Genomic DNA, 26,580 nt, shown 5'->3' with positions numbered 1-26,580 from the left:
TATCTCCCATTTCATCTTCATCTACCTCCTCTTCCATTTCCATAATATTGTCCTCAAGTACATCACCCCTGTATAGACCCACTATATACTCCTTCCACCTTTCTGCTTTCCCTTCTTTGCTTAGAACTGGGTTTCCATCTGAGCTCTTGATATTCATGAAAGTGCTTCTCTTTTCTCCAAAGGTCTGTTTAATTTTCCTGTAGGCAGTATCTATCTTACCCCATCGTGAGATAAGCCTCTACATCCTTACATTTGTCCTCGAGCCATCCCTGCTTAGCCATTTTGCACTTCCTGTCGATATCATTTTTGAGACGTTTGTATTCCTTTTTGCCTGCTTCAATTACTGCATTTTTGTATTTTCTCCTTTCATCAATTGAATTCAATATTTCTTCTGTTACCCAAAGATTTCTACCAGCCCTCGTCTTTTTACCTACTTGATCCTGTCCTGCCTTCACTATTTCATTCCTCAAAGCTACCCATTCTTCTTTTACTGTATTTCTTTCCTCCATTCCTGTCAATTGTTCCCTTATGCTCTCCCTGAAACTCTGTACAACCTCTGGTTCTTTCAGTTTATCCAGGTCCCATCTCCTTAAATTCCCATCTTTTTTTCAGTTTCTTCAGTTTTAATCTAGAAGTTCATAACCAATAGATTGTGGTCAGAGTCCACATCTGCCCCTGGAAATGTCTTACGATTTAAAATCTGGTTCCTAAATCTCTGTCTTACCATTATATAATCTATTTGAAACCTTCTAGCATCTCCAGGGTTCTTCCATGTATACAACCTTCTTTTATGATTCTTGAACCAAGTGTTAGCTATGATTAAGTTATGCTCTGTGCAAAATTCTACCAGTCAGCTTCCTCTTTCATTTCTTAGCCCCAATCCATATTCACCTACTACGTTTCCTTCTCTTCCTTTTCCTACTGTCGAATTCCAGTCACCCATGACTGATAACAATGTCCTCTTGAGTAGTCCCCACGCAGAGATCCGGAATATTTTACCCAAGAGGACGCCATCATCATTTAATCATACAGTAAAGCTGCATGCCCTCAGGAAAAATTATGGCTGTAGTTTCCCATTGCTTTCAGCCATTGTTGTACGAATTTTAATTTTAACCCTACTTAGTGGTTCATAAATGAAACTACCACTATGCCACACAAGTCATCTGGCTGTAGATACTTAGTGCTACCCATGTGAAGGCACAGCAGATCACTATCATGTAATATTGATACAGTAGGTTGCTCAGCTGTAAAACCCGCACTTCGTTTGGGCTATAAATAATAAATACTATGATTGTCAGCTCTGCTTCACATTGTGTGACATGACTGTGTAGTGACTAAACTTATTCCACCAGTCACATGACTTAAGTGTTGTTTCAGAGCTGACCACAGCAGAAATAGTGTTTTGCTATCTGTGTACCTATAGCGTAAACTTAACTGTATTGATTTGTTTTTTTGTTTTTATTAATTATAGTTTCAAATGATGGTTGTAAGTAAGATGGGGAGCTGTATTGTATAAGTGGCAGTTAAATGAAAACAATACAGACTATATACCGAGCATGGTGCAGACATTGGTAATGGTGGTAGGTGTGTGTATAGAACTGCCCTCTGTTGGGAATCAGGAAGGAACAGTGCAAAAGTTCACTGCTGTGCCATTTGTCCATTAGTAACGCTTGACATGAGGTTAGTGAGCTCTGTGTCCACCTAACTTCATTATGGACACCAGGAATGAGAAACAGCCAGGCATTGTTCAGTTATTGATTGTGTAAGGAGTGACAGGAAAATAAAATTCATGTCTCACTGTCTGTTGTGTATGTCAAACACAGTACGTCACACATGTGAGTATTTGTGTGAAATAAACGATTTTGAGAAGATTGGCTACCACTGAAAGACAGCAGTCAGCTAGGACGAGCTCATTTTATCATTACCCCTTCTATCATTGTTGCAGTGGATGCTGCCATCATAAATGATCAACAGTGGATGGTAGAAGACATTCGAATCATGTTGAGCATCAGTCATGGTACTGCTCACGTTGTCATGACAGAGCATTTGAAGCTCTGAAAAATCTGTGCACAGCCTGCTGGACTAGCAGAAGTTGAACAGAATGTTGATACCACTGCAGCACCTAGAACAGTATCATGATGGTGTATACCGTTTTCTGTTTCATATTGTCACAGATGACGAAACGTGGTGCTATCATTTTGATCCAGAGAGCAAGTGTCAGAGCCAACAATAGAAGCACATGGGTGCACTCCCACTCAAAAAGAACAAAGCTGTGCCCTTCAGCTCTGGGAAAGCCATGGTGACTTTCTTCTTTGACTGCAAGGGCTCACTTGCATTGGCTTTCTGGAACTTGGTGCCACAATTCATACACTGTGATACATGGACACATTACAAAAATTGAAGCATGCCATCAAGTCCAAGTCACCAGGAATGCTGACAGATGGCGCCATCCTGCTGCAGAATAATGCCTGTCCACATGTTGACAAGGCTGTTTCGACTACACCACAGAACTTTTCACTGGGGAGCCCTTACACATTCGTGATATAGTCCCAATTTCTCCCCATATGGTTTCCATATTTTTGGAGCACTGAAGAAAGACATCCGTGGCTATTGATTTGCTTTGGACGAAGAGGTGCATGCCTGGGTACATCCATGGTTCTGTAGACAACTGCAGACACTTTTCTGTGAAAGCATTATGGTGATTACTTTTGAAATAATAAACAGTTTACGTACTTTCTTTCCATCTGTCTTGTTTTCATTTTACTGTCTCTTACATGCAATTAGGAACAGTTATTTTTATGACTTAGTGCAAGACCATAAAACTAGTACTTATAAATAAGAGAGCATGACTTTACGTAAGCTAAACAAGAAAGCCTAGGTAAGCTTCACTTTTGGGAGGAGAAGATTGTTACAGTAGTAGCTGAGTGATTCTGCACAGTATTGCTAAATAAGATCTACAGAGCACGAATGAGATAAGATGTGCGTGGAAACAATAAATGCGGCTAATCATAATTGGAGAAGAGACAATAGATTAGGAGTTAATATCAACTTTGTAAATCTGTAGGCTGTTCAATTAGAAAATAATAATTGCAACCCAGAAAATTTGTGAGATGGAATCGATCAGCTAGTAGAAAGCTACTTTATGATTGGAAATTTTGTGGGAGTGTACATTCTTTGATATAGTATCTGAACTACAAGGAAAAGGGGAGTTCACTTATTTTCACCTTATCTGTGGCATTTTTTTCTGAACACAGTTGTAAGATGATTTAGTTCCACCAATAGATATTCAACTTTCACATACCTGTGTAATGCCATATTTAGTTATACCAATTTACACAGACCTGAGTAATGCCGGTAGTTTCTGTTGTCCTGTCCAAAATGGAGCAGTCCTGACACACAGATAAATTTTGCCAGGACTACTTAAGATCTGCTTTCTAAGTTAACTAGAATAGTGTTTAGGGGAATTGGCTATAAACGGTGTGAAACAAAGATCAGTCTGCCGTCACTGAGATTGGGCACAAGGTCTGTTTGAAAATTAGACAACCTGACCAAATGTGGTTCTGTTATAAGAGAGGCAGTAGTAAACCACATGAATGACAATAATTAAATTGAGGAAGACAGTGGTATACCTAACAAGTGGTGCTTGTGAAAACAAATTGGATGTTAAGTACTGTATAGAGGTACAATATTGTAAATCAAAATTTAATGGAACTGTTGGCATGGCACTTTTCTCATTCTCTTACTGCACATAAATTCTTGCCTGGAGAGTAGAGGATTTGTTTCTTTTTTGTCGCATCCTGCATTTTACTTGTGCGAATTTCACCTACGCAACAATGACTTGCTGACATCATAGTTTTAAGGCTGAAAAAAGTGAGAATAATGAGAGCAAAGAATGGGGTTGCACAATTGAGAGGTCTATAACACGAAGTGTTTTTATTCAGGAAGGTGTAGTCCTTTCCAAGAAGTGTAGAAGAGACAGATTATCAGAGTTGAGGTTGAAAAATTCCTTGGGCACCAGTGATTTATAGTAAGGATTGGGACAAGTGAATGTGGGAAGCCAAATAATAAGCTGTACACACACACACACACACACACACACACACACACACAGAGAGAGAGAGAGAGAGAGAGAGAGAGAGAGTAGCAAACAGACAGCAGAAGCATGATATTAAATAATACATGAAATATAAGTAGTTAAGAAAAATACGCAGCATGTCTTTAGTAAAGATGCACAGGTACATTGCTGAAACCCCCAAAAAATTGGCGAAGACAGAATGGAAAAGAAAGTGAACACTACTGCCTCTACTATCAGTGCCGCTAGCCTCCCTAGTGTGTGCTTTTCATTTTATGTTGTTTTGTGCTTCTCTCTCTCTCTCTCTCTCTCTGTCTATCTGTGCTTGTGTTAACATGAACTATGGTTGTTGCAGTATGTCTTCTCACTGAATGACACTATTACTGCGATTAAAGGTCAGACAAGACTGTTTTGAGTTTGGATTGAGAATTCCATTTATTAAAAGCACCAGTATTTTATAACTTTTCTATTATGTGATTTTTTTTGCAGACCTGATTACAAGAAACTTTGTGTTCTTCGTGCGAAGTTTCCTGGTGTTCCAACTTTGGCACTGACTGCTACTGCTACACCTCGCGTTCGTATAGATATTCTCCATCAGCTGGGAATGAAGACACCAAAATGGTACAGCTAAATATATCACTAGTACACTAACTATAAATCATATTCTTAATTGGTAAATTGAATAAGTTATTATGACATTACAGCTATAGCTATTAATAATGGATGGAAAGACACAGAACTATTCCATTGGCTACCCCCGTCGAAGGTTCGAGTCCTCCCTCGGGCATGGGTGTGTGTGTGTTGTCCTTAGCGTAAGTTAGTTTAAGTTAGATTACGTAGTGTGTAGGCTTAGGGACCGATGACCTCAGCAGTTTGGTCCCGTAAGAACTTTCCACGAATTTCCAACTATTGCATATTGCGTCAGAGTTGTTAGGAATAAGTCTCAAGTGAGTAGTACAATCAAATTTAGCAAAAGAAAAGCTGCAAACCTGCAAGCTTCAGTCAATACAGCTGCACTGCTTCTGTTGACAACAATTTGCAGTCAACCCTTTAAGATGACAGACAGTTGGTAGTATACGTGAAAAATTAAAGTCAGAGTTAGCAATGAGAAGTTTATAAAGACCAAGCAACTATTTCCAGCAGACTTTAATCAAGGTAGGAGCTTGCCAAAGAAATCCTTGGACAATGAACATTGAATTACTTGTACTAGTACTCAGATTATGGACAACATTTGTGATTTAGGTTCCTTAGCAAAATAATTTTGGATAAGACAGCCCCTTACCTTAATTGTAGTTGGGAAGTGCAGGTGACAGTTTAGGTCATTATCTCATTTAGATAATAATTGTGCTGTTACTGATTATGGGACCAGAAAAATTGTGAAGAATGCTTCTCTTACTAATGTGAAGAGTGTTTCATTTTTCTGTGTAATTTTTACAAAATTATCCACAGACACAAGCAGGAAAGAGACCAAATTCAGAAAGGCAAAATTAAATTAAAAGTATATCATATGAGGTGCTCTTCCTTAATTTATATGAGTAATTGGATTTTTGTGTGTGAAAAGGTGTGATAAGGCTGTGGGGAAACAAGTTTCATTATAAATAATTCTCAATGTAGATTAAAAGCTGTCACACAGTATAAAGTCAAAGAAAAACTGCTTATTTATAGTACTGGTAAATCTACTAATTATGTAAGGTGCCAGTTTGAAATCCTTATATTTATAAGGAAAGTATGTCCTGTGAAACCAATATGTAAAATAAATCACCTACTGTTAATGGTAATTAGTTTTTAGTATAATGTAAATATTGTGAAAGGATAGGTTACTACTCACCATGTAAAGGAGGCATTGAGTTGCAGACAGGCATAACAAAAAGTCTTCTACGCATTTGAGCTTTTGACCAAAACGAATGGAGGGGGGAGGGGGGGGGGGGAGAAACAACACACACACACACACACACACACAGAGAGAGAGAGAGAGAGAAAGAGATATGACTACTGTCTCTCGCCACTGAGCACGGGCTGAGTGAACAGAGACAGTGGTCGTGTGTGTGTGAGTTGTGCTTTTGTGAAAGCGTGTGTTTTCTACTTTAGAAGAAGACCTTCTGGCCAAAAACTTGTAGTCTTTTTGTTATCGCTGTCTGCTACTCAACTTCTCCTCTGTATGGTCAGTGGCAAACTGTCATTTTCATAAATCATTGTTATTCCATTCTGAATTTTCTATTAGTTGTTAATATACAAGCTGTACAACTTTGCTTCCACCATTTTTTCCCCAACATTTGAGGTTTTAATGAAACAAATTGGTTACACATGTATCATTCAAAGTATTTTCCATCGCTGGCCAATACTTTCACCCAACTTTCGGGCAATGTACGAATCCCGCGTAAAAAAAAAAAAAAAAAAAAAAAAAAAAAAAAAAAAAAAATTGTTTATCTTTTGAAGTGATCCATGAATTGATCCAATTTGTGATTTCTTCATGAGATCGGAAATGTTGGTCAGGTAGGCCATGCGCCATTGATCTAAACAGGTGATAGAGGTAGCAATGTCTGGAGAATACGACGGGTGGGGTAGGACTTACCATTTTAACGTTTTCAAGTATGTTTTTACCTCTTTTGCAATGTGGAATCGAGCATTGTCATACTGCAAAATCACTTTATCGTGCCTCTCGCTGTATTGTGGCCGTTTTTCTTTTAATGCTCTGCTCAAACGCATTAATTGCATTCGGTAATGAGCACCTGTGATTGTTTCACTTGGTTTTAACACCTCATAGTACACAACGGTGAGCTGGTCCCACCAAATGCAGAGCATGATCTTGGAGCCGTGAATATTCGGTTTGGCTGTCGATGTGGAAGCATGGCTGGGATATCCCCATGATATTTTGTATTTAGGGTTATCATAATTAACCCATTTTTTGTCCCTGGTCACAATGCAATGCAGAAATCCCTTCTGTTTTTGCCTCTGAAGCAACTGTTCACAAACACAAAAACACCGTTAAATGTCTCTTTGCTTCAGCTCACACAGGACCCAAGTTCCTTCTATCTGAATCATGCCCATAGCTTTGAGATGTTTTGAAATGGCTTGGGTGTCATTCCCACTAATCGTGCCAATTCTTCTTGAGTTTGACGCGAGTCTTCACTCAGAAATGTCTCCAATTCTGCATCTTCGAAAACGTTCTCTCTTCCATCACTATGCCAGTCTACGACATTAAAATCACCATTCCTGAAGCTTGAAACCACTCAAGACATGTTCTTTCACTAATAGCGTCCTTACCATATGTACTTGAGAGCATTCAATGAGACTCAGCCACTGTTTTCTTCATATTGAAGTCCCCTGCGGGTCCGGGGGTAAGAATAGGCCCACGGTATTCCTGCCTGTCGTAAGAGGTGACTAAAAGGAGTCCCCAAAGTTTCGGCCTTATGTGATGGTCCCCTGTAGGGTTTGACCTCCATACCTCAAAATTCTTCCGAAGAGCGAACTGATTGTGGAAGGGCGCCTTACTAGGTGCATTGTGTCCATCTTGCGATCAGACCTTTCGCCAGTTTATTCGTCGTTGCATTGCAGTCCTGTCCGCTTTCCATCTCTTGGGCATGGATACGTTCCTGCGTGCACTTTCCACCTTGCGCTGTGCAGTGCCACTTCTGCACTGACGGCGACCATGGACCACATGTCACCTAACTTCCAGCACGGTAGCCAGTCCGTTGTGGTGGGGCTGCCATGTACCCTGTTAGTTGTAGCCCTCTGGCAACACAGGGATCGCTCTACCGATGCCTGCGCTGTTAACTGCCCACATATGCCAAGGAGTAGATGCCTATCCTCCTGGGGTATCGGGACACCCGGCAATGGCCATCCTGCCAGGTAGCTCATGCTGAGGCTGGGTGGCACCCGTGGGGAGAGCCCTTGGTCAGAGTAGGTGGCATCAGGGCAGATGACCCGCAATGAAGCGTGGTACATCATCTCTCACTGGCCGCCAGCTGCCAGCAGTCTCTAAGCATTCTCGGGCTCAATTTAATGCTCAGAAGTACGATCCAAAAACGTTCCCCTCCCTGGCCATGCCGTGGGAGGAGTGTAAGTCTCAGGATGACAGTAGCAGTTATTCGCCCCAATTCTTAGTTTGTAGGACAGCTGATGGGGAGTCTTTTCTCTCCACAAAGCCTCAGTTCTTCGTCGAGCATTTAGAGGACAAGTTTGGGGAGGTGGAGGGCTTGTCCAAAATGCGCTCTGGGTCAGTACTGATACAAACGTCATCCTCTGCCCAGTCACGACGGTTACTTGCTTGTGACAAATTGGGGGATATTGCCGTTACGATCACACCCCATAAGAGTTTAAATATGGTCCAGGGAGTTATTTACCATAGGGACCTTCTTTTGAAGTCTGATGACGAGCTGCGCACCAATTTAGAGCGCCGAGGTGTCCATTTCGTCCGGCGCGTTCATCGGGGTCCGAAGGATAATCAGATGCTACCGGTGCCTTCATCTTGCCCTTTGAGGGTGATACATTACTGGAGAAGGTCAAGGTGATGGTCTACCGATGTGACGTCAAGCCCTATATCCCTCCCCGATGCGGTGCTTTAAGTGCTGGAAGTTTGGCAATATGTCTTCCCGCTGCACTTCCAGCCTCATATGTCGAGATTGCAGACGCCCATCACATCCCAATACTCCATGTGCCCCCGCCTCCCATTTGTGTCATCTGCCAAGAGCATCATTCACCCTGCTCGCCAGACTGCAGAATCTTCCAGAAAGAGCACAAAATCATGGAATATAAGACCCTGGACCGAGTGACCTATACTGAGGCCAAAAGGAAATATGATAGACTGCACCCTATGAGAATGACATCTTCCTATGCTGCTGCTATAACAACTGTGTTAACCCCATCAGTTTCGATAATTCCAGCCGGATCGACGAGCAGTACAACTCCTCCTGCCCCCTTACCCGTGGTGGCCTCTACCCACCCAGTTGCTCCTGCGCCACGTACCTCAGGAGCAACACCCTCCCACCCATCGGGGACGTCCGTCCCCGCTTCTCAGCCGGAGAAGCATCCAACTTCTTCGGCTACTCTAGGTCGTAAAGGGTCTCTTGGGTCCCTCCCTTCCCAGGCTTCCACCTCCATCAGTGGGAAGGATGACGCCAGACAGTGGCATAAGTTTCCACCAGCGGCTGGTCGTAGGGCTTCGCAATCCTCCTCCGTCCCGGAGACTGAATCGGTGAAGCCCTCCCAGCCAGTGAAACCCAAGTTTCAGCGAGAGAAGTCCAAGAGAAAGGCCTCTAAGGCCAAAGAAATTGCGGTGGCACCGACCCCACCGCACCCTTGGAGCTCTGCATCTGAGGATGAGGTCGAGATCCTGGTGTCCACTGAGGACCTTGATCTCACCGGTCCCTCAGATGCCATGGATGTCACTCGCGCGGGTACTGAATCGGTGGCAGCGAGTGAACAAGCGGCGTAAACTGCCTCCCCAGTCCCTTCATGCCTTTCTCAGCCATGGACAATACCATCCTCCAGTGGAACTGCAGCAGTTTCTTCTACCGTCGAAGCTGAGCTCCGACAACTTATCAGCCTTTACCCTTTCTTCTGCATTGCTCTTCAGGAAACTTTGTTTCCAGCGATGCGAACCCCCGCCCTCCGTGGCTATCGGGGTTATTATAAGAACCGGGCAGCTTATGAAAGGGAATCTGGGGGCGTCTGTATCTATGTCCTTCACTCTATTCACAGCGAGTCTGTCCCTCTACAAACACCTTTAGAGGCTGTCGCTCTTCGGGTGTGGACGCCGCAGGCTGTTACTGTCTGCAGTCTGTATCTTCCACCAGATGGTGATGTCCCACAGCATGTCCTCGCTGCGCTGATAGCCCAATTGCCGTCACCTTTCTTGTTACTGGGCGACTTCAACGCCCATAACCCTCTGTGGGGTGGGTCAGTGGCAACAGGTCGAGGCGCCACCGTTGAGAATGTATTGGCACAGCTCGACATCTCCCTTTTATCGATGGTGCCTTCATACATTTCAGTGCGGCGCATGGCACGTACTCTGCCATCGACCTTTCGATCTGCAGCCCTAGCCTCTTACCGTCTGTCCAATGGAGTGTGTATGATGACCAGTGTGGCAGTGACCACTTTCCGATATTTCTGTCACTGCCACAACGTCACTCTTCTGGGCACCCTTGCAGATGGGCTATGAATAAGGCTGACTGGGACTTGTTCTCCTCCATTGCCGCTATTGAGCCTCTTTCTAATGACGCCATTGATGCGGTGGTTCTCTCGGTCACCACTGGCATCGTTACTGCCGCAGAATCTGCCATTCCCCGTTCTTTTGGGTCCCCTCGGTGGCGAACTGTGCCTTGGTGGTCGCCTGAGATTGCTGAGGCGATTGAAGATCGCTGGCGGGCGCTCCAGCGTCACAAGTGACAACCCTCCATAGAACACCTCATTGCCTTCAAATGGCTGCATGCGCGGGCCCGCCGCCTTATCCACCAATGCAAGTAGGAGTGCTGGGAATCTTTATCCATTGCAACTGGTCGGCTGTTTATAATTTTATTACGTGGAACCGTTGCTGTTGTGCAGCTATGTTTAAAATAGTGCTGGGAATGGTATGTTTCTACCGTTGGCCTCCATGTCTCTCCATCACAGGTCTGGGCCAAGATTAGACGCCTCTATGGCTATCGGACCCCTGTCAGCGTCGTAGCGCTCTCACTGAATGGAGCAGTTTATACTGACTCCGACGTAATTGAAAACTGCTTGGCAGAGCATTTTGCTCTGAGTTCCGCTTCTTCCAATTACCCACTGGCCTTCCGCTCCATTAAAGAGCAGATGTAACGTCGGAGCCTTTCATTTCGCACCCACCATTCTGAATCCTACAATGTTCCATTCAGTGAGTGGGAATTTCACAGTGCCTTAGCCGCTTGCCCTGATACAGCGGAAGGTATACGATATGACATGGCATCATCACATCCTCTCTACACTTCATGGTTGGGGTCTTCGGGATCCACTGCCGATTTTCATCTGAAATTTTGTCGCATCGTACCTTCCGCGTGCAAGTCGCGGCCTCCCATAGTTCCTCCCGAGTTCAGGAGAACAGGGTGCCACAGGGATCTGTTTTAAGTGTCTGCCTGTTTTTAATAGCAATTAACGGGCTCGCTGCAGCGGTGGGAAATTCTGTCTCAGTGTCCCTGTATGCTGACGACTTCTGCCTTTACTGTAGCTCTATTGGCATTGCAGCTGCTGAATGTCAGCTGCAGGGCGCTATCCACAAGGCGCAGTCTTCGGCTGTAGCCCATGGCTTCCAGTTTTCGGCTGCCAAGACCTGCATTATGCATTTCTGCCGGCAACTCACTGTTCACTCAGATCCGCGGCTTTATCTTGCCAGCGAGCTTCTTGCCGTGGTGGAGACACATAGGTTTTTGCGTGTGGTTTTTGATGCCCAGTTGACTTGGCTCCCTCATATTCGGCAGCTTAAATGGATGTGTTGGCGGCATCTTAATGCTCTGCGATGCTTGAGCCACACCAGCTGGGGCGCCGACCGATCTACCCTCTTACGGCTCTACCAGACATTAATCCAGTCCCGTCTGGATTATGGGAGCCTGGCTTATGGTTCAGCATCCCCATCTGCATTGCAGGTGCTGGACCCAATCCTTCACAGCGAGATACGCCTTGCCACTGGTGTTTTCCAGACCAGCCCTGTGGACAGCATACTTGTGGAGGCGGGTGTCCCTCCACTGCGGTCATGGTGCCAACGTTTGCTGGCCGCTTATGCTATGCATGTTTGTAGCTTGCCCGGGCATCCTAACTATCATCTTCTATTCCCACAGTCGCACATCCATCTCCCAGAACGTCGGCCTCGGTCGGGTTGTACGATCGCGGTCCGTGTCCGAGAGCTTCTCTCCGGGCTTGGGGTTTTCCCTCTTCCACCTCCTTTCCGGGCCCCTCTGTGTACACCCCCGTGGTGTGTGCCCCGCCCTTGCCTTCAGCTCGAATTGGCACAGGGCCTGAAGGACTCTGTCCCTCCGGAGGCCTTCCGCCCCCGCTTTTATTCCATCCTAGCCGTGTATCAGGGCTCTGGCGTTTTTTACACTGATGGTTTGATGGTTGCTGGTCGTGTCGGTTATGCTCTACCTCTAGGGGACCTTTACGAACAACGATCCTTGCCGGCTGGCTGCAGTGTTTTCACTGCTGAGCTGGTCGCCATCTTTCGTGCCCTAGAGTATATCCGTTCCTGCTCAGGTGAGTCCTTCGTTATCTGTAGCGACTCCCTGAGCAGTTTACGAGCTATCGACCAGTGTTTCCCTTGCTCTCGTCTCGTGATGGCTGTCCAGGAGTCCCTCCATCATACTCTTGCCCTTTGCGGACGATCTGTGGTATTTGTGTGTACCCCAGGCCATGTTAGGATACCCGGCAATAAACATGTAGACCGCCTGGCAAAAGAGGCCACCAGTAAACCATCTCTGGACATTGGCCTCCCAGAGACTGATTTGGGGGCAGTCTTATGCCGCGCAGTTCTCACGCTTTGGGATGCTGAATGGCACGATCTAACCACACATAATAAACTCCGTGCTGTCAAGGAGACGACAGCTGTGTGGCGATCATCCATGCGAGCCATTCGCAGGGACTTAGTCGTCCTTTGTCGGCACCGCATTGGACACACCCGGCTGACGCATGGATATTTACTGAGCTGTGGGGACCTGCCTCTCTGACGCTGCAGGGCGGTTTTGATGGTGGTGCACATTTTATTGTCCTGTCCGCTCTTAGCTGTGCTCAGGCAGACATTTGCACTGCCTGACACGCTCCCTGCCCTTTTAACTGATGACCCTGCTATGGCAGGCTTAGTTTTGCGTTTTATTCAGGCAGTGGGCTTTTATCAACTAATCTAAGTGCTTGTCTTTCTGTGTTGATTCTGGCCTATGGCCTCCGATTTTAGTCTGCATTTTTAGTGTATTTCTCGGTGGTTGGCTTTTCCTTTTTTGTCTTTATGGTCGGCCAACCACAGTCACACACTGTGTGATTTTAATTTGTTTTGTCTGATCTCTCTCTGAGTCTTTCTTGTCCTGTGTCGTCTGCCGTCTTTTCTGTTGTTCGTTTTTTATTCTCTGTGGGTGTTTTTTAGTTTTTGGAAAAAGGGACCGATGACCATAGCAGTCTGGTCCCTTTAACCCCACAAACCAACCAACCTTCATATTGAAACAAAACAGTCACACCTCCTGCAAATGACGAGAATTAGGCTCGTAAACTGACATTTTCAATCAAGAACTTTATGATGCAGACACAAATCAACTAATGTTTGAATGAGGTTATGTTGACTGAGGTCCAAGCTAACTGCCTAACGTCTGTGATCTGTTTCTTTCGGCCGCTACTTACTGTTGTCACCACCTATTGACAAAAGGCGGAAGCAAAGTTGTACACCTTGTAGTTTGTGAATATATTTGTTGTACCTTTCTGGCAGTTTATCTCTTGCCTTGTTCCAAAACCTTAGTAGTTTTCTCCCTCATAATAAAATATGTGCAGTAGTATGTGCTCCTACACCACACACACACACACACACACATACACACACACAAACACAAACACACAAAAACAAAAAAGTGGAGTTGGAATAAGGGATATTATCACAATCAGAAAAAGGAAAATAACTCTAAATAACACCACCAAATAATGACCACCCCCTTCCTCTGCGTACATCTCTGGTATTATTAGAAGTGTGAGCAAATGTAGGGCATGCACATCAGGCAAGTTTGGAGACCAGGACCCTTTGTAAAACAGCAGCATCAAACTACATGTGTTTACTAGTTGTTAGCATACATTTGCAGTACCAACACACAAGAGGCAGACAGACATCACTATATGAACCTTTCTTTCTAGATCAGGACACCAAATGCCATTTACCTTCTCATATAAGGTTGCTGTTAGGAATGTTGGTGGGTAGTTGTTAAAGACAGTAACTGAGGCATGTAAACATACACTTAAAATTGCAAAACTGTTCCCTTGAATAAACTTACAGGTTTCTCCAAACTGCAGTGAGCAACACTCAGGATAATTTGTTGTACAAATTAGTACCTCTCCCGCTGACATTATAAAGAAGCAAATTATTGTACTGCAGAATACACCCTGACCACAATGCATAAAAGGAAAACTGTGTAAATAACAGCAGCAAACACCTCTCTCTCTCTCTCTCTCTCTCTCTCTCTCTGTCCCCTGGCAATGTATAGCAGATAGTCATGTAAGAGAGCAAGTCTGATGTCGTTAGACCCCCTTATCCTGGTTTGGTGAATCAGATGGTTGTTATGCACAATATGTGAAAGTTGACATAATTTACCATCCACGTACTGAATTTTGAGTACTTGTGCATTCCGAAGATCATAAGGAAATAAATATATGCAAATTATATATTTTTTTCTGCAGTTGAAAACTGAAATTAGCACGACATACATTTTTGGACATATTTTACATAATTTCACTTCCATGATATGTCCCATTCCTAATTTTTACTGTGTAATATAAATTGTACAAATAATTTTCTACTTATCTTGGAAAGTACTTTGTCGGTTCAAGGGTTGGAAATCAGGCACTTTTTTAAAAATATAAGTGTGACTTATTGCTTTTGACCATTTCAACTCGGGTGAACACTATAATGATAAAGACAATGGAAAGGAACACTATGCAGCCATTGCCGTTCCCCTATATATTATATAACAACATAACAATTACTCACAATTTTATTTTGTGTCAACTTCATTACAATTAAGTTTCTTCTTAATATTAATGTTACAAATTTTATTTCATGAAGGAAAGTTTGTAAGTTTTTATCTCTTTGAAATACGATATTGTACAAAATAGTAATCATGAGAACCAGTCACAACAGACAGTGCCCTCAAGCTCTCGTCTAAAGCACTCTCCCCTCCAGAATTATCTATATTATTCATGGATCTCACACTCAACTCTAAATCTGTATGTGATCGTGCTGATTTGATGAAAGACCTACTGTCCTTCACGTGTAATATCAACTGGAAATATCACTTTGCAACCCTATTCCAAAACCTTTCCAACAGCAAACCTGACATTGAACCCTGGGTTGAACAGGTCTGACCACGATCCCAACTTGATCCAGCACTGTCATCTCAAAATCATCCCTTCCAAGAATTCCTCACATCCAGCATTGCTTCACAACCCTTCCTAAGGTCCCTACAACATGACCCTAGCCTGTCCTCTGTAGAACTTCAGGCTCTATGCTCCCTAAAAGTTCATGACCCCGTCATTATCCTCCCAACAAACAACAGATCTACCACTGTGGTACTTGACTGAAAGGAGTATATTAGTGAAGGTCTACGCCAGCTGTCTGACGCCTCTACATACAGCATCTGCCATCAAGATCCCATCCATGTGATTCAGAATGACCTGCAGTCCCTCGTTAAAACCTCTGGCCTCTCACAAGGACTAACATCAATCCACAGAGCTTCTCATCCCATGCAAATGACGCACCCCCATCTTTTACCTTCTTCCTAAGATCCACAAACCCAATCATCCTGGCCGTCCTATAGTTGCTGGCTTCAAAGCATCCGCCTAACGTATATCTGCTTCAGTTTATCAGCACTTGCAACCCATAGTACAAAGACTTCCCTCCTTTATCAAAGATACAACCATTTCCTAAGTCGTCCCACTCGTACCACGGACTTTGCTTGTCACCATTGATGCAACCTCCCTCTTCACCAACATCTCCCACGTACGTGGTCTGTCTGCTGCTGAACATTTCCTCACTTGGCACCCATCTGATTCCAAACGTATGACATCTTTCCTACTTACCTTAATCAAATTTATGCTTATCAACAATTTCTTCACTTTTGAGAGGCAGACATACAAACAGATCAGGGATATGGTAATGGGAACCAGGACTGCTCGTTCCTATGCCAACCTGTTTCGTGGTTTGCTTGGAAGGGGCTTTTCTAGGATCCATAAGTCTTCAGCCCCTGGTTTGGTTTAGATACATTGATGACATCTTTACCATATGGATTCATGGTGAGGCTGACCTATTAAAATTCCTGGAATCTCTGAATATCTTACCCATTAAATTTCACATAGTCCTATCTGAATCACATGCAACTTTCCGTAATGTTGATCTCGTACTCACCAAAGGCCAGCTACGCACTTCTGTCCACATTAAACCTACTAACAAATAACAGTACTTACATTTTGTCAGTTGTCATCCTTTCCATGTGAAACGTTCCTTCCCGTACAGCCTTGGTATTCGAGGCAAATGTATTTGTTCAGATACAGACTATTTATAGCAATATGCTCCTATTCTCACCTCAGCCTTCATTGGACATAATTACAGTACTTCATCAGCCTAGTTTCCTGGGCCATCACATACGATCATTTTACTGCTGATCCCTCCAAAAAACAACTTTGGAGCACACCACTGGTCACTCGGTATTATCCTGGTCTGGAATGTATTAATCAGCAACTTCAAAAAGACCTTGACTTCCTCAGTGTTAAAAATTCTTAAAATCATGCCCTCAAATGAGATTCATTCTGTCTCTGATTTTGCCCACCACACCAAGAATAGCTTTTCATCACTGTCCCAACCTCCGAAATAGCCTTATCATACCCTGTGCATCAATCTCCATACCCTATAGCTCCTACCTCTGTGATAGTCCCTGCTTCAAGACTTGCCCTATGCGCCCTCCTACCACCACCTACACCAGCCCTGTAACTGGCAAAACATATCCTGGCAGACTGAAATACCAGTCTTAATAGGTCAAGCCTTCACATTAAGAAATAATCAGGTATGATATACTTCATTAAACCACTGTATCGGCTTCCGTACTAGTCACTTGCTGAATCAGTTACATTTCAAGGTTCACCCCAAATAGCCAGTAACTCCATCATCTAACCTTCCCCATTTCTTCAATTTACTAACCTCAGCACAAATGTAGTGAAAAAACTCACTGCACAATTTTGTCCTTTTAGGAATCGTTATTACACACATTGTACTTGGACACCCTTAATTAAATGTGCCACAGAGATAGAATAATTTTGTATCAGCTTATTTCAGAAGATAAAAGGATTTTGAACATCAGTATGTCACACACTTGAGCATTTTATACAGTTGAGACAGATGGCAGACTGTACCACCATTAAGGTTCACTACATTGGGGAGATATCTGTGGCAAGCCTTCATAGTTGGGGTCAGTGAACTAAAATGGAAAGAAGATAAAGATTTCTGATTGGATAAAAATGGTATAATTGGAGAGTGGAGTTCGTTATGAGCTGGAAGATGAAGTTAGAGAGTGAGTTACTTTGAACAATTCAGTGATGGATTGTTCTCCTCAGAATTGAAAGCAAACCAAAATGACTACAATAATTCAGGTATACATGTCAATGCCACAAACAGAAGATGAAGAGATAGAGCATTTGAGGGCATTGATTGGCTAACACAGTGTGTAAAGGGAGATGTTAATGTAATATTCATCAGGGATTGAAACACTGTGGTAGGTTTAAGAACTGAAGACTGTGTTGTGGGAGAATATGGGCTCAATGGAAGGAATGAGAGAGGAGAAAGACTAGTCGTGTTCTACAGTAAACTTCAGGTGCTAATAGCGAATACACTGTTAAAAAATCACAGGGGGAAGAATGTACTTGGAAAAGGCCAGGCGACACAGGAAAATACCAGTGCATCATCCTGAAATAGAGTTTCTAAAATCAGATATTGGATTGTAAGCAGTACCCAGGAGCAGATATAAACTGAGAGCACAATTTGAGAATTATGAAGAGTAGGCTAAAGTTTAAGAGAATCATCAAGAAGATTCAATGTTGAAAGAAGTGGGATACTAAAGTACTGAGGAATGATTATGTGGTGTTGTGTGTGAAGTTCTCTGAAGCTGTAGATACTGTGGTAATGATTACCATAGTAAGTAGTTTAATTAAAGAGGAATGGACATCTCTGGAGAAGGGACCTAGTGAGGTGGTGCAATGGTTAGCACACTGGACTTGCATTCAGGAGAGCGATGGTTCAAACCCGCACCCAGCCATCCTGATTTAGGTTTTCCATGATTTCTCTGAACGCTTCAGGCAAATGTTGGGATGGTTCCTTTGAAAGGGCACGGCAGACTTCCTTGCTGATAACTTCATAATTCAGTGTGACTGATGACCTCACTGTTTGGTCTGCTTCCCCAAAATCAAAGAAACAGTCTAAAAAGGGAGTCACAGAAGTTGAGTAGACAGACGGAGGTACAAGGAAGGTAATAGCACAGAAATCTTGGCTAATAGAACGAGTACTTCAAATGAGCAGTGGAAGAAGGAAGTCGAAATATGCTCAGGAAAAGACAAGAATACAGCAATATAAGTCACTTGCGAATGAAATAAACAGGAAGTCCTGGGCAGCTAAGGTGAAATGGCCTCAGGAAAAATGTGGAAAAAAATGAATAAGAAATGCTTGCAGGAAGGACTGAGTGCTGTATAGAAAAGTTAAAATAATCTTTGGTGAAATTAAAAGCGAAGTTGTCGACATAAAATTGCAAGAGGAATTACATTATTCAAGATGAGAGAGCAGACAGGTTGAAAGAAAGCTTTGAAAGCCTGTGCAAGGGGAGGAACTATTAGCAGATGGGTTAGAATAAGAAATGGAAGTCAGTTTGGAAGACACAGGATATCCAGTATTACAGGTTGACAAAGCTTTGGAAGACTTGTGATCAAATAAGACTGAAGACATAGGTAACATTCCCTAGGAATTTCTAAAATCTGAAGATGGCAAGGGCAGATAAATGCAAGAATTATTGCACAATCATCTGAGCAGCTCATGCATCCAAGTCACACAGTAATAATACACAGGAGAATGGAAAAGAAAATCAAGGACATCTTAGGTTACGATCAGTTTAGCTGAAGGGAATGAAAAGGCATCAGAGAGACAACTCCGACATCACACTTCATAATGGAACCAAGCCTTAAGAAAAATCACGACACCTACATAGGGTTTCTCCACCTAGAAAATCATATTACAATGTAAAATTGTGTAAGATGTTTGAAATTCTCGGAAAATTTGGTGTAATGAACAATATATACAAGAACCAAGAGGACAAAATAAGAGGGGAAGATCAAAAGTGAAGAGGTGGGATTAGAAAGGATGTAAGACAGGAATGTAGACCTTCACTCTGCTGTTTGTATATATATATATATATATATATATATATATATATATATATATATATATATATATATATAATTGGCAGAGATAAGAGACTGACAAAGAGGGTTTTCCTGGCCAAAAGAAGGTTACTGGTATCAAACATTGACCTTAATTTGAGGAAGAAGTCTCAGAGAATATACGTATGGAGCAAAGCATTGTGTAGAAGTGAATCATGGAGTATGGAGGTACCAGGAAAGAATATAATCAATGTGTTTGAGTTGTAGTGCTGTAGAAAGATGTTTAAAATTATTGGACTGATAAGGAATGAGGAGGGTCTCTGTTGAAATAAGTACACTGAAAATAGTGATAAGAAGGAGGGACTGGATGATAGGGCATATGTTATGACATCATGGATCAACTTCCATGGTACTAGATGGTAAAAACTTTAGGAAAAGCTGGAGATTAAAATATATCTAATAAATAATTGTGAACATTGGCTTCAAGTGCTTATCTGAGGTGAAGAGATTATCGTGCGGAAAGAATTAATGGTGGGCATAATCTGAGGTGAAGAGATTATCTTGCGAGAAGAATTTATGGTGGGCATATCAAACTATTCAGAGGTCTGATGATTGGCGCACGCACACACACACACACACACACACACACACACACACACACACACACACACACGCGCCTCCTAACAACAAAAAATACTTTTATCAAGAGGCTGGTCAGTGACACTGCAAGGGTTTGAGTGCAGACCATTTCTGGAGAGCTTTGTAGTATTTGAGATAGCAAGAGCCAAAATGTATCAGTCATTGACACATGTTCGGATGTTGCTATCTACCACTGTGTTTGGTCAAGAACCAGTCCCACCACTTTTCCTGCAATCTGTACTGATGCCACTGTTTAATTAATCAGGCAGCTGCTATGTGAATAAAACCCTTAATCTTACTAAGTCGCGAGTCAGCATTGGTCTGGTTGCAGCAACATACACATACATATCACTTTTTTATATTTTTGCCTTCCAGGAGAGATACTCGTTGACAGCAATCACAATTTCTGCATAGGTGGCTGCTACTGATGTATCGTTCTGGTGCAGTTATAAAAGAGGCTTCCATTTAACTATTATTTACTGGAAGCAGCCAACAACGCTGTCCTCTTGAACTTCAACACTGTACCAATATCTCCTCCTCATGACTATACTATTTTGTAATCCAATTCCTTTTAAGATAAATATGAGGCAAGAATTAGATGTAAGGGTTCACCGTTATTTAAATGCTTGTTCCAAAAACAGAATTGCCACAAGTGATCTGCAGTGTTACTTCTGCAAGACCAATGCCGACTGCATTTAAAACACGCTAATTTTCAAAAGAGCTTATTTTTAAGCTGTTGTGATACATTTGGCTTGTTTTGGATTGGTGTTAACACTGGCTTTTGTTTCATATATATCAATTGCAATATAATTAAAAATATTTGTGATATATTAAAGATATGAAGAGGCATACCCTTTGGTGCTTGTTTGTGGTAGTGGCATAACATGGTTCTGTTTGTTATCAAATAATTTCCCTAAAGTATTTAAATAGAAAGCATATTCTTCTGCACAGTTACTTGTCTTTACAGCTTTTCTCTCAATATTGGCTTATCCTCATCCCAATGCTCTCAGGACCGACTGTCCAAATGCTATCCACAAACAACAGTGCTGCCACAAAAAACAGAAACTTATTTATCCACATTCAAGTAAACAAGAAACATTGAAATGATACAATGAGAAATGGAACACAATCTGAGGATGAGTGAATGCCATGCTGTCCTTATATAGAGGAGAGCTGTTGTAGATAGTGCACAGGTGCCATGCTTTGTGAGCAAGTCATTGGTGGCTGGCCCATGCAGATGTTGTTGATGGAGAATTTGAGCACAGTTCACCAGTGACCTGATGCTGTGGTGTGTATACGGATATTCCCCATTGGGGAAGGGGCACTCTGCTGACGCAGTTGTTGGAGCAACTAATGACACATCCATGGCCCCTGTTGTGGGTGCCGCAGGTGATGACAGTAGTAGCGGTAGGAGACTCAGGGCCAATGTTGGCAAATGGCATTGGAAGTGGCGTGGCCACAGACACGTGAAGCGCTCCCCCCCCCCCCCCCCCCCCCTGTGAAGTGCCATAAAAGAGGACCAGTTATAAGGGTGCCAGTAGCATCTTGATGTCCAGGCCTTTGACATGGTGCAAAAGCACCAACAATAATGGCTCTGGTCATGCAGGCCAGGGCGCCAGGGACGGTGTCGGTGATGGACCACAAGCACCACCCCAGCCTGCAGCAGAAGCACAGGTGGCAGCAAAGGATCGTAGGATGAGCCGGCAGCATGTGTTGGGGTGCCGGACCCTGTAGGACGGGCAGGAGGTGGTGACATCCACAAGGAGGGTGGATCCAACCCCGCAGCAGGCTCGCTGCTCTCGCTGTGGCCTGTGCAACATCCTAGTCAGTCAGCTAGCCACATCTGACTAGGCTCTGCATGTAGCTACGGAACGGGAACAAAGTGAGCATATGGCACTCCAGAGATAACTGTGAGTGTCTAGTAGACAAATTCTACCTCTCGAATCACTGAATGTCAATCAGAAAGTTAACATTTGCTGCTGTGGGCGTCTGTAAATGCCCTGCTACACCTTTCCCCAGGTGCTGTGGATGTGTATAAGACTGCTGCTTTGGTTTTCCTACAGTGCTATGGACGTTTGTACGTGTCCTGAGCTACTGACCTCTCATTGCTGTGGACAAGTTACTTCCATATCTCAGTGAATAAAAAAGTTTCCAGTATATATCGTATAATATATGTGCCTCATTGCATGCTATTGTTTTCAGGAAACCTTTTTTCGATCACTTGAATCATTTATGAGATATGACAGTTGTTATGACCTCAATTCACAGTGTGCAAGAGTGTGAGTGGATGTGTCACATGCTACCATCCTTTAGGTATAAAAACAAAGTGAGTCGAGAATGGTATATCATTCTGCTCTCAGTTTCAAATAAAATTTTGATACCTTATCTACATTTAATTCACTGCAATGTATGAGCTAAAATCAACTCTATGCAAAGTTTACACAATGCGTTTTTATCTCTACAGTATCTTTAAACTTTCACACAATATTTTACTTAATTTGAAGCAGCACAGTAACTATGGCATTTAATGAAAATAAATTGAGTCCTTTATTGAGCAAAGTTATCAGACTGTAAGATTTACAGATATCAAATTTTTCACCTGGTAGTTTTCTCAAAATCAGATGATAAGTATTTCACAGCAAACAACAATTCCTGATGGACAGAACTCGGAACATTGTGCGGAACTGTCCATCGGATATAAAACCCAGTAACTTGTGAATGAAATGAGATATCTTTCTGCTCTCAATTTTAAATGAAATTTTGATATCTTACCTACATTTCATTCACTGCCACATATGAGCTAAAATCAAATGACACTTCTGACCTGCTCATTATTTTCTTTTAAAGTTTTATATAGTTTTTTTCCTAACTTTTTGCTAATTCCTGTAGTGTCATTATTATGTTTGCTGCATACCTCCTCAATTTTTTATAAAAATAACAACACTGAAAAAATATTCATTTGCAAAATATGCTAATTCCTGTGCTGGAAGTATTGACCTGTGTGTGTGTATGTCAGCTGTAAGGTTTTGTGTGTGTTCATTTTTCTCTTTTTCCTGTTTTGTAATTTTCATGAGTGTTTTAGTTTTGTTTGCAGCACTAAATGTTACTTTGTCATTTAATACCTTTTGTGCCTTTTTTTGTGAGAGACCCTGTAAGGTCTTTCTGATCCCTGTTGTTATGTGCTTGTTTTTATTTGATATGATGTGCATAGTGTAGAGAACTTTGGGTTGATATTGTTTTATATGTGGAGTTTCTCCCAGAATTTGTTTAACAAGAGCTTTGAAAAAGTCTGCATATCGTGTTCAAAAAAGGTTTCTTCCAGATGTTCTGTTATATCAATGTTTCCAAACCAGTTTTTAGTCTTCTTGTTTGGATGAAGTGATTAGAGAATGCATGATCTTTTACAGGCACATCTCACTGTTTCCTGTATATGTTTTTAACCAACAAAAAGTTACTGATGCTTGATTTTAGGCAACATGATTGTGTTGTTGACCAACTATGATATCTTCCTTTACATCTGTTCTGCACAATTCGATGTACTTTATGGCATGTGGTGGGGGTATTTCAGGTACCACTATTATTTACCACCTTTCTTATTCCATTTGTCAGTGGTGTGCTGGAAGAATGACTGTCTCTCAACCTCCATGTGAGCTAGCTTGTGTGGGATGTTGATGAAGGTACTGCTGATTTCATCTGTTGTTAGTAATTGTCTTCACTGAACAGGATCTTATTTTTGTCAGTTGAAACTTTATTCAGAACTTCACTTAATTTCTTAAAAACTGTATTTGCACAACCACAAGATTTTCGATGTGCTCAAATAAATATGAATTTTTGTAAATGCCAGTCTTTGCTAGTTCATGTCTTGATATTTCAAAATGACTCATTACTAAAAGTAAGATTAAGTTTCACTTGATTTGAGTTCCTTTTCTGAAGTAAATGCTTGATCCTTCAGCAACAGCTTACCCCTTCATATGTTGTTAATACCACTACACATCCATCACTACTCGCAGTTCACAATTAAGCACTTGCCAGAGGGTCACAGAATGACTTGTTGAATTCTCTCTGCATCAGTTTTCTGTGGTCCTGTTTAGATTAGATTAGATTAATTATTCATTCCATATACCCACGAAAGAGGGGATCCTCCTGGGTGTGGAACATGTCAGATAAACACGTTACAAAAATGTAATTAGAAAAACTTGAATTTCATTAATTTTAATGATCCTCAGTCAATAAACAGTAAAGTTGTGTACTTGAATTAAAATTAAACTTCTAATATTTACAGGTTTAATACTTACATCTGCTTTCATTAAATCCATCATTCACACAGTAGGTAGTTACTTGGCTGTTACAACCAGGTATTGTCAAAAATTAAAGTATAATAAATTTTCATTAAAATGGTCTACTGCACTTGTGGAGAGATTCATGGATGGAATAGAAGGAGTTGTCCACCAAAAATTCTTTTAAATTATGTTTAAATTGTGCCTTGTCTGAAACTAAACCCTTAATGGTTGCTGGTAAGGTATTGAAAATATGCGTTGCTGAATACTGGACTTCTTTCTGGGCAAGATTAAGTGATTTTAAATCTTTATGTATATTTTTCTTATTCCTAGTATTGATACTGTGTACTAAGCAGTTAGTTGGAAAAAGAGATGTATTATTTACAACAAACTTCATTAAGGAATAAATATAGTGAGAAGCTGTGGTTAGTATGCCCAATTCTTTTAATAGGTTTTGACATGATGTTCTTGGATTTATACTACATATTACTCTTATTATACACTTCTGTACTCTAAAATGATACCATATGACGTAATGGAGTGAAAATAAGCAAAATTTGCTAGTTTTTTTAATATTTATATCTCCTGTGTCTGACATCATTCACATTGCAAACACAGACTTGTTTAGGTGCTTTAGTAGTTCATTAGTATGTCGCTCCCAACTGAATTTATTATCACTCTTAACTTCTCCTATTACCATGTCATCATATTTTATACACACACCAGAAGGAAATCTCTTGGAAGTTCTGAACTGCATATATAGGTTTTTTCAAAGTTTAATGACAGTGAATTGGCTATCAATCACTTATTAATGTCAGTAAAAATTTGATTAGCTGCCCTTTCTAAATTTATATTTGGTTTACTATTTATTGCAATGTTTGTATCATCTGCAAATAGGCCAAACTTGGCATCTGGTAATGTAACAGATGACAGGTCATTAATATACACAAGAAAAAGTGGTGGACCTAGTATGGAACCTTTGGGGAACGCCACATTTAATTTCTTCCCAGTCAGATGATGCCTGATTGCCTACTGCTGAAGTGTTACGTAATGACACCCTTTGTTTTCTATTAGTAAGATATGACTGAAACCACTTTGCAGCACTACCAGTGATGCCATAATATTTTAATTTACTTAAAAGAATGCTGTGATTCACACAGTCTAAAGCCTTTGACAGGTCACAGAGTATGCCAGTTGCCTCTAATTTGTTGTCTAATGAATTAAGGACATTTTCAGTATAAGTGTAAATAGCCTTCTCAATATCAGAACCCTTAATAAACCCAAACTGTGACTTTGACAGTATGTTATTTTCACTAAGGTGCTTAAGTAGATGCTTGAACATAACCTTTTCAAAGATATTTGAAGAAGCTGGCAAAAGTGAGATCGGTCGGTAATTTGACGGCATTTCTTTGTCCCCTTTCTTGTGGGGAGGTATAACTTCAGCATAATTAAGCGAGTCCGGGAATGTTCCTGTGATAAGTGATTGACTACACAAATAACTTAAGACTAAGACTAAGCTCACATGAACACTCTTTTATTAACTTTGTTGATATGTTATCATAACCACTAGAATACTTTGATTTCAAGGACTTTATGATGGATTCTATTTCTTTGGGTGAAGTAAGTGTCAATTCCATTTTGCTGAGATTGGTTGTGTTCAGTGGTCTCAGATATTCCATTGCATTATTTACTGACCCTGACAACCCCATGCTATCAGTAACAGAGACAAAATACTTGTTTAAATGCTTTGCAACACAACATGCATTTGTTACCAGGGTTTCATTTATTTTTAGAGCTATTTGTTCCTCCTCATTTCTGGTCCTACCTGTCTCTGACTTAACTATATCCCATATTGTTTTTATTTTATTGCTGGATGTATTTATCTTCTTCTCGTAATGCAGATGTTTAGATTTCTGGATAACCTTCTTCACTATTTTGCAGTAATATTTGTAATGAGCTATAATTCTAGTATCAAAGGTGTCCCTACATATCAGATAGAGCTTCCTTTTTGTCTCACATATCTTTATCCATTGTGTGATCCATGGTTTCTTATTAGACTTCTGCTTAATTTGAGTTACCTTCAGGGGAAAACAATTTTCAAATAAGGTGCTAACTTTATTAATGAATGTTTCGTATTTTCCATTTGTGTCTTGGATGCTGTAAACATCCATCCAATTAATTTCTGTGAGCAATCTCCTAAATTTCACAGTTTTTGACTGTTTTATTGGCACTGTTTTATTGGCCTTCTGTACTCAGTTCTGATAAATGTTTTACACTGACAATTTTCAAAATTTAATGTTATGTGTTGCATGTCATGGTCAGATAACCCATTTACTACTGGTTTTGTAATGTGGCTTAGTTGCTTAGAATTGTCTATAAAGATATTATCAATGGCAGAACATTTGTATACCCTAGTTGGGAAATTTACAGTAGAAATTAAATTGAATGACAATGTAACTGATTTCAGTAACTGTTCACTGACTGTGC

The 26,580-nt window shown here is 41.5% G+C and overlaps 1 protein-coding gene across 1 annotated transcript in view; it reads left to right on the top strand.

The window, feature by feature from the left end:
* Positions 1-26,580, top strand: part of LOC126198947 (Bloom syndrome protein homolog) — a 217,495-nt gene that overhangs the window by 106,479 nt on the left and 84,436 nt on the right. Inside the window, exon 15 of the mRNA XM_049935592.1 lies at positions 4,562-4,693. Within this exon, the coding sequence (XP_049791549.1) occupies positions 4,562-4,693 (132 nt within the window). The remainder of the gene's footprint in view (positions 1-4,561; positions 4,694-26,580) is intronic.

This window comes from Schistocerca nitens, chromosome 8 (assembly GCF_023898315.1).
Source record: "Schistocerca nitens isolate TAMUIC-IGC-003100 chromosome 8, iqSchNite1.1, whole genome shotgun sequence".
Lineage (NCBI taxonomy): Eukaryota > Metazoa > Arthropoda > Insecta > Orthoptera > Acrididae > Schistocerca > Schistocerca nitens.
Note: the sequence above shows the minus strand (reverse complement) of the source record. Positions and strands in the feature narration are given on the sequence as shown.